The following is an 18,226-nucleotide window of genomic DNA, read 5'->3' as shown; positions in this document are numbered from 1 at the left end:
TGAAAAATTATCTTATTTAGCTGATCAGAAAAGGAATGAAAATGCATATCATTCAGCGTATGAGTGAACTGTGTCATGATTAAATTTATGTTTATCGTTAACAGCCCGAGGGATAGGTGGCAGCTGCCTGTCCATATTCAATGCTTCTCACAGACAGCCCTGAGATTTCAGGTGCAGCTTGGCAAGAAGTCCGAGTGGGCATGAGCTGCTTGAATTAATCACTGCCTGTGAAGGACATTCTCTGCTCCGTGCCTGCACAGGAGCCTCTCTCCTTCAGCCCTGCCCGGGCATTGGCAGCTGCTGGCAGCATCCCTGCCTGCTCGTGGCAGTGGTGGCACGTCCCCCCTGCTGCAGAGGCAAGGTCAGGCTGCCCCAGCACAGCCCTACCTGGCACTGCTAACTTTCCATCAGTATGCAGTAGCTGATAGGGTTTTTCCACCTAGAAAAGGAAAGGGAGCCAAACTTGCAGCATTTTCATCCCTTAATCTTCCTTTTCTAAGGCACCGTTCTGTTCCCAGGTCACTTCAAGAAACAGTATGTGAGCACGGACAAAGTCCCCTCACCTGTTTGGGTGGCATGCCCTTTCTAAAGCTCACTGAATCATTTTTGTTTAGAATTTTCATGTTCCTGTGAACATCAGCCAATTATAAAATTAGGTATGAGATTTGTGTAATTGATAATTCCAGACAGGGAGACTTCTAGTAAATAAATGGATTCTGTTGGAAAGGAGGGCTTCTGAGGGTCCTTCCTTTTCCCACCTGCCCTTTTCCCTCTTCTAGTATAACTGTTTGGCATTTGCAGCTGTTAAGATTCAGTCACTTTTCCATGCTGTACAAGAACTTTGAGTAGTACAAAAACAAGAGTAAATGGGAGCAAAAATTGAGGAATCAACTACACAAGACTATTTGTGTGGGAAAGAAGAAGGCAAAGTACGTGATTAAAATTAGTATTTTAAATGGCATCTTGAAATATTTTTTTAAATACTTGGATGATATTTGTAATACTTCTTCCGTGGGATTTACAAGGACAATGAAAAAAAAGAAAAGAGGGTTTAGTGTCACAATATGAACTGTAAATATCTCTCTAATTAATCCAGTCCTTTCCAGCTGCTCAGCTGCCTCCAAATGTTGTTTTGACTATCAAAGAAATGCCTAAAATGCTTTTAATCCAGAGTACAGTGGGAATTACTTTGTCAACTCCCTTGTCTGGTTCCTGATATGGACCACCAAATTTACAAGAAATTCTCAGAAAAAACTGTTTTCTTCAGAGAATGCTAAATGACGAGCGTCAGGGAGAAGCAGCTTAGGGAAAGGAGGAATTTAATTGTTTTTCATTACAACAGGCAAAATTTCCCCAAAGAAGCAAATAGATCAACTGAGTAAATAGAACATGGGTAGTCAAAGTAAAACATTCAACAGATGCATTGTTAAAAAGATGCCAGTATGTTCTTTATCTGAAGTCTGGGAGGCAGGATGAGGAGCTAGAAAATAACCTGATTTCAGGGATTTGTGAGGTGGGGTGGGGTGATGAAGACAGCCCTTCTGCTGGAAATCCTGGGAGAAGCAACCAGTGTGTCCACAGCCTTTGAGCTAGTTCTACACCCACAATTATTCAATAATTTATAGGTTTAACTGAGTTAAATCTGGGAGGTTTTTGGCCTCTGCCAGCTGGCACACTCCCAGACAAAGTGCTGGGACTGCTCCTGTGGCAGCAAAGAAAGGGGAGCAGTGGTTTGATTTGTGTGTGTATGTGGGCACTGCTGCCAGCTCCTCTAAAAGCTGGAGAGTGGGACCAAAGCCCACTTTTTTGCCAGGGTTGATGTAGGCAAATTGACTCTCAAACATAAAATTCAAGCACATCAATGTGAAATCCTGCTGGTGTTTTTGTGAGTACAGCTTTCTCTTTCTTATTGCTGTTCTTAAGCAATATGTTATATGAAGCTAATAAAACAGAGCTGATTTATACCCACACCTAGAAAACGTTGAGATCAAAACCTTCATTTTACTTGAGAAGACTGTGCAGTACAGAGGGCACTGTCTCCTTGTCATTATGTAATAGTCCAACATTATGTTGCTGTGAGCATAGGAAACTGTGATACTTGAGACCCATCAAAGACTGTGTCTAAACTAGCTAGGTAAAGAGTTAAAGAATCACATAATCAGTGCTCCATTCTATCTAATTACAATCAATTTACCTGGGGCAGATTAGGAGGCATCAGCAGGGAATTTATCCTTTCATTGTAGCTGTGTGGAAGCAGAGGAGAGGGCACCTCACAGCAGCCCTTCTATGAGGAATGAGGTGCTGTGGTTCCACAAGGTGGCACTAAGAAGTTGTAGAACAGTGTGACTGAATCAGTATATTGTTTTTAGTTCTGTGAGAACGTTAGTTCTGAAATTTTTCAGTATAACTACAACAGTATTTTGACCATTAGTTTGCAGTAGAAAATATCCCCATTTTCATGTCGGTATATTTTCTCTGTGAGGGAATGAAACAAGCTGGGAAAAAAAATCAAAACCCTTCTGTCATTTTTTAAACACTTTGCAGTTAGCAAAACATGTTTCATGGATTCATGGCAGTCACAGCTTCCATGAACATGCAAGTTCTCAGTTTTTAATTCCTGTCCTAGAATAATTTCTTACAACTACACCATGCATCGGTGTTCTTGATCCTATTTTCGCAATATATTAAGACCATTAAATGATTCAGGGCTTATATTATCAGTATAGAATAATAGCCAAAGAAAGTGAGAGTCTCCAATAATCTCCTGATATGCAATAAGCATAATTTTTATTTTAAGATAGAAGGAGGATTAGCATTAGATTGTAATGTGAGCTAATTTTTAGAGTGTCATTATTTCTTTTTGTTATTAGGCTGTAATTACACAGACTATAATTAGACTGTGAATTAATAAGCTAGCATTGCAGTTTAAAGTTTGAGGTTGAATTGTAGTGAATGAAAGATATTAATGATAGGAAAGATTGCAAATACACATGGAAAATTTAGAAGAAATTATTTGCTGTAGATAAATGTCCAAAATAGTATTTCCAAGGACCTGCTCTATTTCTCTTTAAACACATGTCTCAGTTGAAAGGATTTTCCTTTGGTTTAAAGGGGACACTTACATAGCTATATGCCTTACTGAATCAGAATATAGAGGGTCACTTATGGAAACACTCAAGTAGTGTCAAATGGATTTTCAAATCACATGGATTTACACTTTCTTCATGTCTATAAATTCAAAGATGTCCAGACTGCAATTATCTTTGCATTTAAATATGTGAGAGCTATATTCTTCTTCTCATTGTTTCTCATGTAGGTTTTTCTTCCCAGTTATCCCAAGTGTACACCTTTTTTTGAGAATATCCAGAGCAAGGGACAGACCTTAATGTAGTCATAAATGTCAAAAATATAGCTTGATACATATCTGCTGGTGTATGATGACATTCTTTTTATTTCCTAATTTGACATAAAATTGTGAATTCTACTTTCTGAGTTCTAGACCTTTCAAACTTCAGAACCTTGGCACCTGATTAGGTGTCATACCCTGCTGCTTAGGTCATTTCTGTTTCCTTTTCTTGACTTCTATTAAGGGCAAAATGCATCAGCAGCCTGACAGTTACATACAAAAGCCTGAATCTCCAGCTTCTGAGCTTTCCTGAGCCTGGCATTCAAAGCTGGGGAAGTTGTGAATGTGCTCCAACTGAGAATCATGAACTCATCCCTCTTTTGTGCCACTACTGAACTCTCATTTATAAATTTAGAGGCACCACTGTCCCAGTAATTTTGAAAAGCTGAGCCTTAGGGCTCTGTCACAAGCAAGCGAGCCTTACTTGCAGGAGTGAAGCAGACAGCTCTGCCCATACTAATAAATGATCCAGGGCCAAGGTGCAGGCTGGAGAAATGTCCACAGTTATCCATCATTCTAATTGCTAACAGGCCATGCAGTAGGGTTCCTGGCCAGTGGCACTCATTTCTTCTAGCAATGCCAGTGTTCAGCTCAGCAATAGCGTGAGCTAGGGCTTATTGCAAATAAATTCCATAATGGGATGACCTGAGGTGGGGAAGGCAGGGAGGGAGGCTGGCACTGAGATGTGAGCCATACTGTGCCACTTGCCCCCATGGCCTGAGAAGGAAAATGGGTTATGTCCCATTTTATGTAATGCATGAAAGATGGCTTAAGGAATCCTTAAACTTTCCCCTAGCACATAGTTGTGAGTCTTGCCCTTGCTGTTAAACTCAGAACTTCTGTTTCTCTTCTAAGGAAAAAAAAAAGTGCTTTACACTTACAGCTCCAACCTAACTGTGTCCCTGGAAGTCCTGAACTGAGTAGTTCAGCATGACAGATTATTGACCAGAATTTAGGTGACACTCTATATTTGGTATATCCTATTGGCTAATCCTGAGTGGTTTCCTAATTAGTATATTGTGTTTTCAGATTGTCCTCAGAAGTTCTGTTCTCAGTTCAAATCAGTCATAAATATCTTCTGTTCTCGTTTAACTCACAGAAAAATCCAAAATCATCTTCAAATTTCTGTCCACAGATGTAAAAATGTAAAGAAAAAGATGTATTCCGTTTTAGCTGGGGCAACTTGAAAACCACATAACATCTCCCTGGCCTATGGCACAAAACACAAAAATGATTAAGTGATTTACAAGCTGTGCTTACAGGGGATTTAGAAGTCAGAATGCATAATGGAAAATAGAAGAGCAGTTTTATGATTTTATTCAGAATGATAGGCTTCTTATGTTGTTCTTTTATTTCAGATGTGTAAGTACACAGTTAAATATAAACTGCAAACAATTTTTCCTCATATCTGATAATCTGTAAACCCATTACTGGGAAAGATAATTTCCTTGGTCATGCTGGAATTACTGAATTATTTATTCCCCTTTATCACAGCTTTTCTTGTTGTGTAGTAAAAAAGATTATCCGTGAATCTTTACCTGCAGCTATAAAGGCCAGAGTAAAATGTTCTGAAATCTCACTGTCATCATGAAAACCAAAGTTGAAGGATTTGATGAGCTCAGTTTTTGGTCATAGTTTGTAGTGGTAGAGAAAGATGCACTCTTTGTCTTTTTACATGCTAGGCATAAAATGACTGGATTCATCTTGCCTGCATCCAATTGAGTGAATTAATTTTATAGCTCTCTCGGTGTCTAGTAAAATAGACATATATATCTCCAAAATTTAGTTAATCTTTTCCTAAACAGAGAAATGAAGAGATGCACAGAAATTGGTTTTGAGAGCTCCCTCATTCCAGTAGCACAGAATTCAAGACAAATAACTCAAAAAATGTGCATTTCTTCCACTGGGGCATGCAGAGTGGTTGCAGGGTTTGTAGGCCTGTGACAGGGGGGTCAGAATGAGATGATCTCTCATGATTCAGTGATTCTACATTGCCTACACGTATAGGCAGTAGCCTAAACAGCAAGTACTTTGTGTTTAATTACCCTTTTGAATTAACTTCAATCAAGCCTTAAATTTTGTAATACTCATAACATGATATACCCAAAGGAAGCTTCTAATTTAATCTTTCTTAAATTTATTCATAGCAAAACAAAGAAATAAAATACGAAAAAAAGCAAATGAGATCTGTAGGGAAAGCAGCCTTTTCATAGGTTCCTCTTAATTTTTGTCTTCATCACAAATCTCTTGAAATCTGTAGTAGTCAAAATCTCTTTTTACTCACCTTGGTGCTTATGATCCTCTTCTACTAGAAAGAAATACAAATAAATAACATTGTTTTATACTCTGACAATTATATTTTCTTCAGTAAAGTACTTCTTCCTCTATTTTTGTAGCATTCTTTTCTGTCTGTCGTTTACTCTGATTAGGAGTTGGCTTTCTGTGTGTATTCTTTTGATGTCCTTCACAGGTTCCTAGGATAAGCCAGGTTGCAGGTGACTTGCAGAGGTCTCTAGTTCAATATCAGGTCTAAGATCAGGCCAGGTTGCTCAGGACCATATCCAGTCTGGTATTTAAAACCTCCAATAAAACAGATTTACAACCTCCCTGGGCAGCCTGTGCCACTCAGTTTTATTGCTAATTATTCCTCTACTATATTCTGTAAATTATTATAACAAAGAATATTTTTTTTCTCCCTAAGGTTAGTGAGGAAAATGCAGAGAATTAGTTTTGAACTCCCTTGATAAAAGTTAGGACTGTTATATTTCAGAAAATATATTTCAAGACAGTGCCTGGATGGGCTGGCAGGGCAGGCTGGTGCCCAATTCTTAGGGTGCAAGTTTTCTAGAACCTCTTTACTTTGAATAGTTCCATTGAAAATCAGAAAGCATGACAGCTCCTATTTGTTTATCTTATTTTTCCATTAGTTTTTACTGGTTTGGAAGTTATGTTTCTTTATGAAGAGGATAAATAGATCTGCCTTGAGGCAAGGTTGCCCTTTCCCTAGGAAATGGGTTGGAGAACACAAATGTCCATCCTCTAGGGAGGGTGGTGGAGAGGAACTATCATGGCAAAACCACCCAGGAGCTGCACTTTGCACAGAACCCAAGAGACTGCAGAGAGAAGAAATAATCAGGCCTCAGTGGTGATGGAAAACAACTTCTGGGGATCAAAGGCAGTGTACTTGGCAGTTTGCTTCAACTCGTACACCCACTTAGTTGAAAACAAGCTTAAAGGACAAGCAAAGGGAGAGGTGATCTTACCCATTGTGTCTGATCTAGTTGCTTCAAGTATTTGTAGTCAGAAATTCCCTATTTAAAAGTAATATAAAAATTATGGTGCTTTTTCTTTTCTTTTTTCTTTCTTTTTTTTCTTTTTAAAATTCAATAGCCTATTGTCTTCTTTGGAAAGGTGTCTATAAGGAAAACATATAGACAAATACATCTCAGTACTTTGGCTGACTCTGGGTCCTGTCACAGATAATTTTAGCACAGAGGTTTTTTTGTTGGTTTGATTTTTGTTCTTTTTTTTTTTTTTTTTTTTTTTTTTTTTTTGCTAAAATTGGCTTGTTTAATTTGACTTGCTGACTCATTTTTCCAGCTGGTCTGTCATTCTACTCAATTCCAGATGAGGCAATAGGAAAAAGAATATTCCTTTGAATATCCCACCCTCTTGCCAAACCAAGTAACAATTAAAACCTCCAATTTTCATTGCAGTTCTTTATCTCTGTTAATTATCCAAGGAACAGTAAATCAGATATATTGTCTCCTGCTTGTTGTCAATAATTTAAATTCTAAATTCTTTATAGATTTGTTGCAGATTTAACACACTGCTGCTTGTCCCTAAATTACATAGCATTTTGCAACTTGAATCCAATTCAGTGTTTCATTTTTACATTTGAGATCAAATGCTAGGCAGTCCAGTCTAATTGACTCATGTGTTTTCTACACACACAAGAGAACCCACATGACTTGGTAGCTTTTAATCCAGAAAAAAACATCAGGTCTCTCAAGTGTCCAATTAGTGACCATCAGTGGGGGTTTTCCATAGGTTTTGAGAATCTATTCTGAGTCAAGTGTTTAGTGGACAATAAACTGTGTGAATTTAAAAAGAGCAGGAGTATAGCAGAGACCCTGTGAGCTGAGAGGTGCCAATATAAAATAACATGGTGATAATCAGATAAGAAAAAAGCAGATTTTAATTAACTAGAAGCAGAAAGATGCATTAGAAGAATTATAGCTGTCATTTTTTAAAAGATGTCAAGAATAAAAGGGATATGGCAAATGTGGTACAGTATTAATAAATGAGATGTAAACATGCCAGGTGAAGTCATTTTTGCACTGTCAATACTGATATTTTCAGGGTAATAGAAGGTATTTTTCATCTGTCTTTATCTATATGAACTGTAAGGAAAAAAATTGCCACCATGCAGACATAATGATTCCCATACCTGTCTGTGCAACCAGAAATGTAATTGGCCTGACTTACTAGTGGGGAATTACCCTATATTAAACTACAAAAAATCACTTTAATCAGTGCTCAGTGCAGCAGAATAGTTGCTTTAATTCTCCTTTTAACTGTAGAAACAAGGGGGTTGTATGGATAAAGCAAATCAAAACATATTGTTAATTAAAAAGGGCATCCAGCACAGTTTCGTTTGCCCTTCTTGCATATAGGGGTCAACACTAATAAAGTTTCACCATTTGCTACCTGCTGATGGATGATGTAAAGCCATTCTTACAGCTCTTGGTTAATATTTAAGCTATGATTATGTCCCTTTTTTTTTTTTTACTATGTGAGAAGTGAAGATTTGGGTACTAATTGCACATGTTAAATAATGTGGTGAAAATTTTTATAAATAATCATTAAAAAACTTAGCAATGATCAGTAGTTTATAATGAGTCTCTGCACTTTTAGAGTGTATTATTTAAAGAAAACATTACCTTATTACTTACTCACAGCCTGCATGTAAATTAATTGTAGGATTTTAATTTTAAGCATCAAATTCATAGAAAGGAATTTTCATTCTGATTTCATGTTGTGATCTATGATTTGTACCTTGAAATGGTAAAGATCCATAAAGAAAGAATGCCTAAAAAGGAAAAGCTGTCTGACCCTTGAACAGAGGGATATGAATATAGTGAGCAGCTCATTGTAACTGTTGGGAAAACATTTTTCCCAGCTTTGAACAGAAACACTCAAATTTAGAGCAAAATATTCAGCTAGGAACTGAAACATAGCATTTCTAATTTTTCTATGTGTCTGTTAGGATTTTTAATATTTTTAAAGCAATACCAGGTTTTGGATTTAAAATTTTCCCATTCAAATCAGAAAATCTGCATGAATAATCATTTCAGCTGAAAAGTTTTTTTTCAGTCCAAAACTTGGAGAGATTTTGGTGAATTCTTCTGAAGCCATAACTCCTTACAGTTGCTGAGACAGATTAGAGTAGCACTGTGTAAAAATAATGGAATTATGATTAAAAAAACCCACACAATTTAAATTACTATCAAGAGCTCAAGGTGAAAGATCAGAAGCTGTATGGAAGTCTGTTGAGCTAATTTAGTGGTTTTATATAAAGAAGACTGAGTCTGAGCAAAACGAGAATTTGTTTTGTGTAGTATCTCTCTGAAAATTTCCTATTTTATATCCTAAAAAACTGCTGGTTTGCATTGCTTTGAATTTTACTGCCACGCATATATTCTTTTTAAGTCATTGGTAAGCATCTAATATTGATATGGTTTGTCAACTAATTTAACAAAACCTGAAGAGTTGTAATTGCCACCACAGGAAAAAAAAAAATTAAATACTTCATGAGCAGTCACCCATGTAAGACTTTTAAAAATGAAGGCTGTGTAAAAGAGCATTCTTGATTCTACTTCATGGAAGAAATAATAGGAATACATAAAATGCCATAATCTGTTATTTTTTTTTTAATCTCTCGTATACCTATTATGGTGACAAAAGCCAGAAAATCCATTGTGTTCTTTTTCTAGGAAAATTTGTGTGTAATTGACTTGAGGGTCACAACTAATAACTGATTATAATTGTTTTATGCATTGGTTTTTGGCTTGCACAGGTACGTGTGTTCACATTTTCTGTTGGCCAACATAATTATGACAAGGGACCCATACAGTGGATGGCCTGTGAAAATAAAGGTACTGTGTCTTCCTTTCAAACTGATCTTCACTACAGCTTTGGGACTGGTGATATCTTTGTTCTTCTCTAAAAATGGCAGATTTTCCAGCTTGATTTTTAGCTTTATTGTATTTGTTATCAAAAGTTCCCATAATTAATTTATTACATAATATATTCATGAAGAAAATCACATGTAAACAAGAAACTAGAATGTTTCTTTTTCATTACTTTATTTAAAACTTTATATTTTATAAAAATTACCACAGTGGTTTTTATAATAATAGGCCATTATGGTTCAGTTTTGAGAATATTTGTTGTAATAGCCATCTATATAAAGTTGGAACTGATGACAGATAAGAAATTAGGCAAAGCTGTTTTAAATTAGGCGGTCTGGACAAAGGGATTTTTGTTTGGTTAGTTGGCTGGTTACATTTCTTTCTGTTTTTCTCCAAAACTTACAAGGGATCAGATTTTTTTTCCCTTTTTAAATGAAAATATCGAAATTATTCTTTCTGTGATTTCTGTGATTTCTGTGATTTCTTAGTTTCTGAGAGCATCTTATATTTTCTATTTTTATCCTGTTTTCTGTATGTAAGACAAAAAGAAAAAGTAAAAAAGGTGCAAATAAAGAAGTAAAATGTTTTCCAAATTAATTTTTTAAATGAGAAATGTACTCAGAAACATTTTAAGAGTGTGGGAAAGAGGAATCTCAAACATCTTATAACCGTACAACACGGCATAAGATATAGAGATATAGCAGAAAATATAAAAGAAATAATAGAAAATAATAGAGATAAATAGAAAATATGTAATCTGTCAAACATTTGTTTGTATTTTAAATAGAGTAATTTCCAGGCCTGACTGAAAATGTAAAACTATTTTACAAATAGTTGTGTAAACTATTTTACAAATCGGTGAGAAGCAGGTGAGAGGTGAGCTGGATTACAAAGGGTCTCAAAAATTAGGACTGCCAGGGAAGGTGATAAAGATAGATCAGGCAGAAGAGTAACATAAAACAGAGATAAGAGAAAGGCATAGATACAAGGAAAAAATAAATACTAGCAGAATCCATTGGCTGGAGGAATAGCATACACGTGTATCACAACCCCAGAAACCCTCAGCATGCTGACAAGTCATGCAGAAGATACTGCAGCTTCACGAGGAGCAGCTTGTATTGTCAGATAATAACAGAAAATTGACGTCTGGGTTTTGAACAGATTTTTTTTTTTTTTACTAACATCTTTGTATCTCAAAAATACTGTGTGCATGTTACCTCCATTGTTTTAGAACAAATGAGGACCAGCTGGTTTAAAGCATAGCCACCTATGTCATCTTATTATTGAGGCAAAATAATCATAATCTTCTGCCCAAAATTCCTGTGATTATTTGTTTGCATGTCCAGAGGAGTTTTATTTCATTTTTCCTAAATTAAAAATTTTGCACACAGCAAAGGAAATTGCTAATATCCTTACTTTTACCTCTCTAATCCTCAGCCTCTTCCTTCCAATCTGACTTAAAATTTTCTTGGACCGAAGATGCATCTCAGTGCCTGGCTTCAATCTTATTATATGAACAGTATTTTAAATAGTTTTAATTAAAACAAATGAGCAATAAAATCAGTGCTAAATAAAGACATTTCTGATGTCCATTCTTTGTGTGGAAGAAATACCCATTAGCTTTTTTTCATTCCACAGAGTGCCTTATACTTTTATACTATGAATTCACTCTTGTGGCAGACCATAGCTATTCTTACATTCCTATACGCATTCAGCATATAATTCTGTTGCTGTCATAGTATATTAAAATAAACATTAAATATGCTTACACATCATAGTAACTGGGATTTCATGAGTACAAACTCAGTATTTAATACAGCCTTAAACAAAACAGCCAAAATAAACAAATTATAACTGTCATTGCTTAAGAATAACTACCTTGGTCTGAATGGCATGGTGACCCATCATATGGCCATGCATTGTGGTGGCATCTACTAAAAAGTATTTCATTCATAAACAGTAATTCTAATAAAATTTAGACTAGAAATTGGAAGATAGATTAAATTCCTCAAGATTAAGAGGCCAGCAATCTATTATGGTGAAATGACATTATTTCTATTTCAAATTTTAGGTTATTATTATGAAATTCCATCTATTGGAGCCATAAGAATAAACACCCAGGTAAGTGAGTTGACCAAATCCAGATGCAGTTTTAACACACAGAAAGTGGAGTAATATATATACTTGGATATATTTGCTGTAAACCTCTGCTAAAATAAATTAAATTTTAATATATACTACATTAATAAAAGAGAAAAAAAATAAGGCTTTCTTCTACTTTTAAGGGATTGTTCTCTTTTTTTAAAAAGAAGAAGTAGAACATTTTATTAACATCCTCCAGAGCAGGCTGCCCACCTGCACACCAGGGAGTGTCTGAAGGGCTCTGTGTCCTGCAGGCCTCTGCACAAGCACTCTGCTTTTGGCTCAGTTTTCCTCTGGCCCTTACATGGTCCCTCAAAGTTTGATGCTGAGACATGACAGCAATTTTATTGTAAGGTTCTATAAATCCAGTAATGTTTTATAATGTGTCGAGGCCCTTGTCTTGGTTAGAAGGACAGGTATCTGCTAGGGAGGGGCAGGGCCTCCCTAGAGATGGAGAATTTGAATCCCCTCCCTCCAAATTATTCTAATTCAGAAAATTAAAGGGGCTTTCAGGCAGAGATATGGGGGTAGGAATAACAGTTCTTTACTAGTATATATGACAAAACAACAAACAAACAACAACTACAGCATCAATAATAAACAGAACCAGGAACTTGAGGGCTTTCTTTTACAAAAGCCCAGAGCAGTTTGATCTCAGCGCCCCTGCAGGGCTCCGAGAGGCCGAACTGGAAGGGAGGAAAGTCCCGGGCTGGTGGATGAGATGAGGAGCTCTGGCAGGGGTGTCCCGGCAGGGCTGGGCAGTGCTGGGCTACAGAGGAGCAGAAAGCCTCAAAGCAGCACTGAGGAAGCAGCGGGGCAGGGCTGGCCCAGGAGGGCAGGAGGAGGTGAGCTCAGGATTCCTGGGCACACGAGCAGATGACAGTAGATTCCCCAGGATGGGATGAGGTGATGACCGTGAACTCTTCCCACAGCAAGCAGCAGCCTGACCATCCTCCCTGATGTCCAGAGCAAGAGACTGAAGCTGCCCCCAGCCCTGTCCTCCCCCTACCTGCCCCAAAACCTGGCATTATCTCCCCCTCTGAGAGAAACTCCCCGAGACCCAAAGAAACGTAGCCAGGTGCTACAACTCCTCTCCTTTGGTCCCTTCTCCTTAAGTACCTACAAGTACCCAGTAGTTAGTTTCCTAGCAAATTATGGGAAAAAATCTACAAGTAAAAAAGAAACAAATGTAGCCCCCAACAGCATTCCCAGCTCACCTTCTGCTGTACTGTCTGAACAATCCAAAGGGTTTGTATTGCTGTGAGGGGATGGCAGTGCCAGAGCTTTGGAACTCATGTGGGTGTCACACTGCAGTCCTGCTCTATAGGAGAGGTACCTGCATGGATCCAACCCCGTGGGGAGAGACTGCACTTCCTTCCTTCAAAAAGGATGCAGGAACATTTTAGCAGATGTGCATGTAGATAAATAAAGGCACAGGAGTCCTGGATTATATGATGGGATCCAAACTGAAGAAGAACAGGGTAGAAGAACAATTATTCTTTTCAGTTACGTGAAACTCCAGGTACTCACGTGTCCAGAGCAGCAGAGAAATATCATAGCAGTTCTTTGTCCTTCCAAGGCCAGGCATGACATTTTTTGGCAGAAAATAAGAATCTTTTTTTGGCTTGAATAAGAGCCTTTGATTCTGTTAAACTCTTCCAGACAGTGTCTGGCAAGACGTATCCCTAATAAGATCAGTCAAGTAGAAAAAGTTTGATGGCATCCACTCCCAAATCAGTGCAGAAATCTGACATCTCCTAAGATCACCCGCTTTAGCCATACTCACAACATATGGCTTCATACTCATGAAGAAAGGCAGAAAACAGAGGTTTTATAACTCTGATTTTTGTTATTCTAATAGAAATTAGGCAAATTGTGGCTGTAGGAGCTTAACATACCCAAATGTTACACCACTCACCCTCCATTGTCCACTCTTTCTTCTGAGTTGAAGGTTCTGTAATCTGCTTGTAATTTCTTTATGTCATTAGCAATTAATTTTGGAATAAAAATAGTTGTGGTTCTCGTTTTGTGCAAAAAGAGTGGTGGTTATGGGTGTGTAAGATCTGTATGACTGGGAGTAAGATACAGGAATTACCTTTTCAGTAAATACTGCAAACTGAAGACTGGATTTTTTTGTGGTACAATTTTTAAGAAGTAAATAAATGCTTCTCCTGTATTAGTGGTGAGTTTTCCCCCTGATATTTTAATATTCTATTATTTAATTATTGTTTATTTTAATATTGTGTATGCTCTTTGATCTAATAATTGCCTTCTGATGAGTTTATTACACTTTTTGGCAGGAATACCTAGATGTTTTGGGAAGACCAATGGTTTTAGCTGGAGAGCAAGCCAAACAAGTCCAATGGACAAATGTCTATCTGGATGCTCTGGTACGATCTGTATTTATCTCTACTAAAAGTAAGAATTTTAGAAAATCGGTAACTACATGGGTCTGTTTCCCCAAGAATCCAATTTCTTACAGTTCCAAACATGGTATTCTTTTGTTTCTAACATCTGTACACATCAATATCTTGTATCCTTCTAAGCGTCCTGAAATTTAACAGAGAAAAACAGTTTATTCTCTGCAGACTTCAAAGTGTAGGTCACTGCTGTTCTCAGCTTAAGAATAAAAAAAGAAAAAAATGAACAGTTTTCCAGTCTGCAACAAAGGTCATTTGTTACGTTTCTGGTGGGGAATTCTTAGAATTCTTAGTTTTTCCTCTTCTTTTTTTTTTTTTTTTTCCTTCCAAAGAACATTCCAGGCAGAATGAAATCTGTCAGTATTACTAAGTATTTGCATAAATTTTGAGCTTATGTTGTTGTAATTGTTTCCTTGTTCAAGGTAATGATTTCTTTAACCTTTAATTGGACAGTGTGAATAATGAGGAAATAAACAAAAATATATATGAAAAACTTCCTTACTTCTGAATTTATCACTTTGGTCTTGTAAAACAAATATACTCAGGAAACTACAAGAGGAAAAGTATTGTTAGCAGAAATCTAATCTCTTGCTCTGAATAACCTACTTCCAAGCATCAGCGCAAAAATTCCTGCAAAATGGTCATTTGGAATCATGTATTTATCCAAATTCACGTAGTCATACAAAGTCGTGTCGAAATGCACATCTTCCCGTCAGTCAGCATTTCTGTGAAATTTTTATCACATCTCATTTTTACTGTCAAAATAACTGAGCATGACACAGAGGAATTAGTTATTCATTAACATTTCAATGCCCAGAAGTTCAATAACCATGTGTTGTTTGTCACTGTTGCAGTTACTGGAAACATAAAGGATGTGTTGACAAAAGTTCTTATGCTCTGTACATATCGTGCTGTAACACCAAAGATAAATTTGTATCTAGGAATAGAGATCTGTTTAGTCAAGTAAAATAAGTGACACCTGCAGGCATCTCGTGTTGCTTTATATACTCAGTGGGTTCATTCAGTCTTTTCTTCAAGGTTTTCTGCATTCATGTGTTCCATATGTGTGTTTGTGTGTATAGCATTATATATACATATATTTGTGAATGTACAGCCACACACACATATATTTATGTGCATAATTATATGTAAATAAAGTAGGATCACACTAGGTAATGTACTGAGGTAAAGGCTCAAATTTGTGGACTTTCTCATCACAGTTGAGACCATAAAGGCATGGGTGTATCTAACCCCCTCTGAAGCCTTTTCCTGATTCTTTGTTGTATAAGGGAGTGTGTCTAAGTTGTCACATCGGTTTGCTATCTTAAATTCCCTAAAATAATTCCCTAATTTAGAGCTTATAGTTCTCCTGCTTGTGGCTTACTGGACTCGTTCCTATCGCTTGGCTCTCACTGTCCAGTGGCTGTTTTGTGGCTAAGACTAAAGTAATGCAAAGTGTATTAATGAGGCCACATTAGTGCATAAATTCAGGTTATAAAATTCTGAAGAGGAATTTCATTTCAGTCTGGCTTTCAAGACTGTCTTTAATAATTTGATATATTTGCAGCAATTCACACCTCTTTTCTAGCCGTGTTCCTTCAGATTGTATTATTGTGTCGCTCTGGCTTCATTTTCAAGATAATCCCAGAATATTCACATACTTTTAGGTTTACCAGTTAGGCGTAATTTATTCGTAATTGTTATCCTCTTTAACTTTACATTTTTTGCAGGGGGAGATTGTGTTATCCCCCGTATATTCCCCCTTCTATTTCATTATGTATATTTTCAGTGTTTCTTCTCAATAATGTGCTCTCTACTGATTTATCCCTATTTCTCTTATTTTCCTACAAAATCCACTTCACTTTGCTCGTAACTTTACTAACTCTGACCTCATCACCTTTCACCTGATACACAAATGTAGGTTCATGAAAGATGGTTTAAAATTGAAAAAGGTGCAGCTAGACTGGGAAAATAGAGAACAGATTACAACAGAGTAATTCTTATACAAAGAATACAAACAGACATTCTTACAGTGTTCTAGTTTTTTGTTTTGTTTTGTTTTGTTTTTTCCAAATGAAGCAAAGAGAGAAAAAGGATATGACTCCACAATAAACTAAATAGAAGGAGAGTAAGCATGAATGAAGGGAAAAAGTTTGAGATTAAACCCAGTCAAAAAAAGAGAAAAGGTAGAAATCTCCCTATGGACAATTTGGAATGGAAAACAAAACTTTCCTGGCTATCTGAAAGTATGGTGTTCTGGATCCTATTTTCAGTATGATTTGTGAAGGTTACTTAAGGAAAAACAGATTTCTTATATCTTCCAAACAAATGCAAATTCCTTGCCTCAGTTACCTCAGTACCAGGGGAGACTGAGATTTTGCCAAGCCTGTGATGGACATTATTGCACACCCCTCAAAAGGGATGAGAGAAAAAGAAGAGGAATAACCCCAGCCATCAACCAAAGCCAGTGCAGCCCCTCACTCACTCCCCCACTGCTGGGACTGCAGAGACAATTGAAGGGTAAAAGCTGGAAAACTTGTGGGTTGAGACAAAGAGAGTTTAATAAGAAAACAAAAGCTGTGCCCTGAAACAAAGCAAAACAAGGAATTAATTCACTGCTTTCCGTGGGCAGACAGGAGTTCAGCCATCTCCAGCAGAGCAGGGCTCCATCACACTGAAGATGACTTGGGATCACAAGCACATCATTCCAAATTGAAATTTGCTATTTTTAAGCTTGATTTGGTTTTCCTTTCCTTTCCTTTCCTTTCCTTTCCTTTCCTTTCCTTTCCTTTCCTTTCCTTTCCTTTCCTTTCCTTTCCTTTCCTTTCCTTTCCTTTCCTTTCCTTTCCTTTCCTTTCCTTTCCTTTCCTTTCCTTTCCTTTCCTTTCCTTTCCTTTCCTTTCCTTTCCTTTCCTTTCCTTTCCTTTCCTTTCCTTTCCTTCCTTTCCTTTCCTTTCCTTTCCTTTCCTTTCCTTTCCTTTCCTTTCCTTTCCTTTCCTTTCCTTTCCTTTCCCTTTTCCTTTCCTTTCCTTTCCTTTCTTTCCTTTCCTTTCCTTTCCTTTCCTTTCCTTTCCTTTCCTTTTCCTTTCCTTTCCTTTCCTTTCCTTTTCCTTTCCTTTCCTTCCTTCCTTTCCTTTCCTTTCCTTTCCTTTCCTTTCCTTTCCTTTCCTTTCCTTTCTCCTTTCCTTTCCTTTCTCCTTTCCTTTCCTTTCCTTTCCTTTCCTTTCCTTTCCTCTCTCTATTATCTATAGTTTTATGCATAGTGAATACTGTATCTACAAATGTTTTCATGACATTTAAGTTTTTTGAAATTTCTATATCTTGAGTTGTTGACAATCATCTATTTTTTAAAAATAGTATATTAATCCCATTAAAATATGAACACAAAAGAATTGTAATTTCAAATTTATGTTCATCAAGTCAGTAGTATTATTTTATTTTTTTACAAAATTGAGAGTAATTGTTTTTACAAAAACTGAAAGTAATTGTTTAACTACATGCATTCTTCCATTCTTCTAACATATTATGGCTTAACATTTGCTTTTTAACTAAAAAGCCTTTTTCTCCCTTCTTTATTGGTTGTTTTCTAGGAGCTGGGTCTTGTGATTACAGGAACTCTGCCTGTCTTCAATCTCACACGGGAACAAAATGGGAAAATTGTAAGCTGTTCCTTCAAGGGGAAAAAAAAAAGGCAGCAGTAGTATAAATTACATTTAGTATTAAATATCTTGAAAAATGTGTATTTCCATAGAATATTTTGCAATATAATTGTCTTGTACATCAGAAACAAAGGGGTCATATCTGCTTACCTGATAAACTCCTGGGAACAAAAAAATGCAGTGCATTGTTTACCCTTTTGTCATGCTGAGTTTTAGGGTGTGACATTCCTCTATCTATCCCTGTGCCTTAGTGGTGGTGGGAAGGCATTAAGTGCTCAATAGATGGCAAGTAGATGATTATATTACTTAGACCTTTCTGAGAAATAATGTTCAGATAAATTTCTAGCAAATCTCTGAGGCTATTACATTTCAGGGTAAAAAGGTTGTTTTGATAATAGAAAAGAG

The 18,226-nt window shown here is 36.7% G+C and overlaps 1 protein-coding gene across 3 annotated transcripts in view; it reads left to right on the top strand.

Annotated features, from left to right (window-relative positions):
* CACNA2D1 (calcium voltage-gated channel auxiliary subunit alpha2delta 1) overlaps window positions 1–18,226 on the top strand; it is a 359,015-nt gene that overhangs the window by 292,252 nt on the left and 48,537 nt on the right. For all 3 annotated transcript variants that reach the window (XM_063396985.1, XM_063396984.1, XM_063396986.1), the window contains exons 13-16: window positions 9,486–9,564; window positions 11,672–11,721; window positions 14,043–14,132; window positions 17,753–17,821. In XM_063396985.1, coding sequence (XP_063253055.1) covers window positions 9,486–9,564; window positions 11,672–11,721; window positions 14,043–14,132; window positions 17,753–17,821 — 288 coding nt within the window. The remainder of the gene's footprint in view (window positions 1–9,485; window positions 9,565–11,671; window positions 11,722–14,042; window positions 14,133–17,752; window positions 17,822–18,226) is intronic.

This window comes from Prinia subflava, chromosome 4 (genome assembly GCF_021018805.1).
Source record: "Prinia subflava isolate CZ2003 ecotype Zambia chromosome 4, Cam_Psub_1.2, whole genome shotgun sequence".
NCBI lineage: Eukaryota > Metazoa > Chordata > Aves > Passeriformes > Cisticolidae > Prinia > Prinia subflava.
This window is presented reverse-complemented; position numbering and strand designations above follow the sequence as displayed.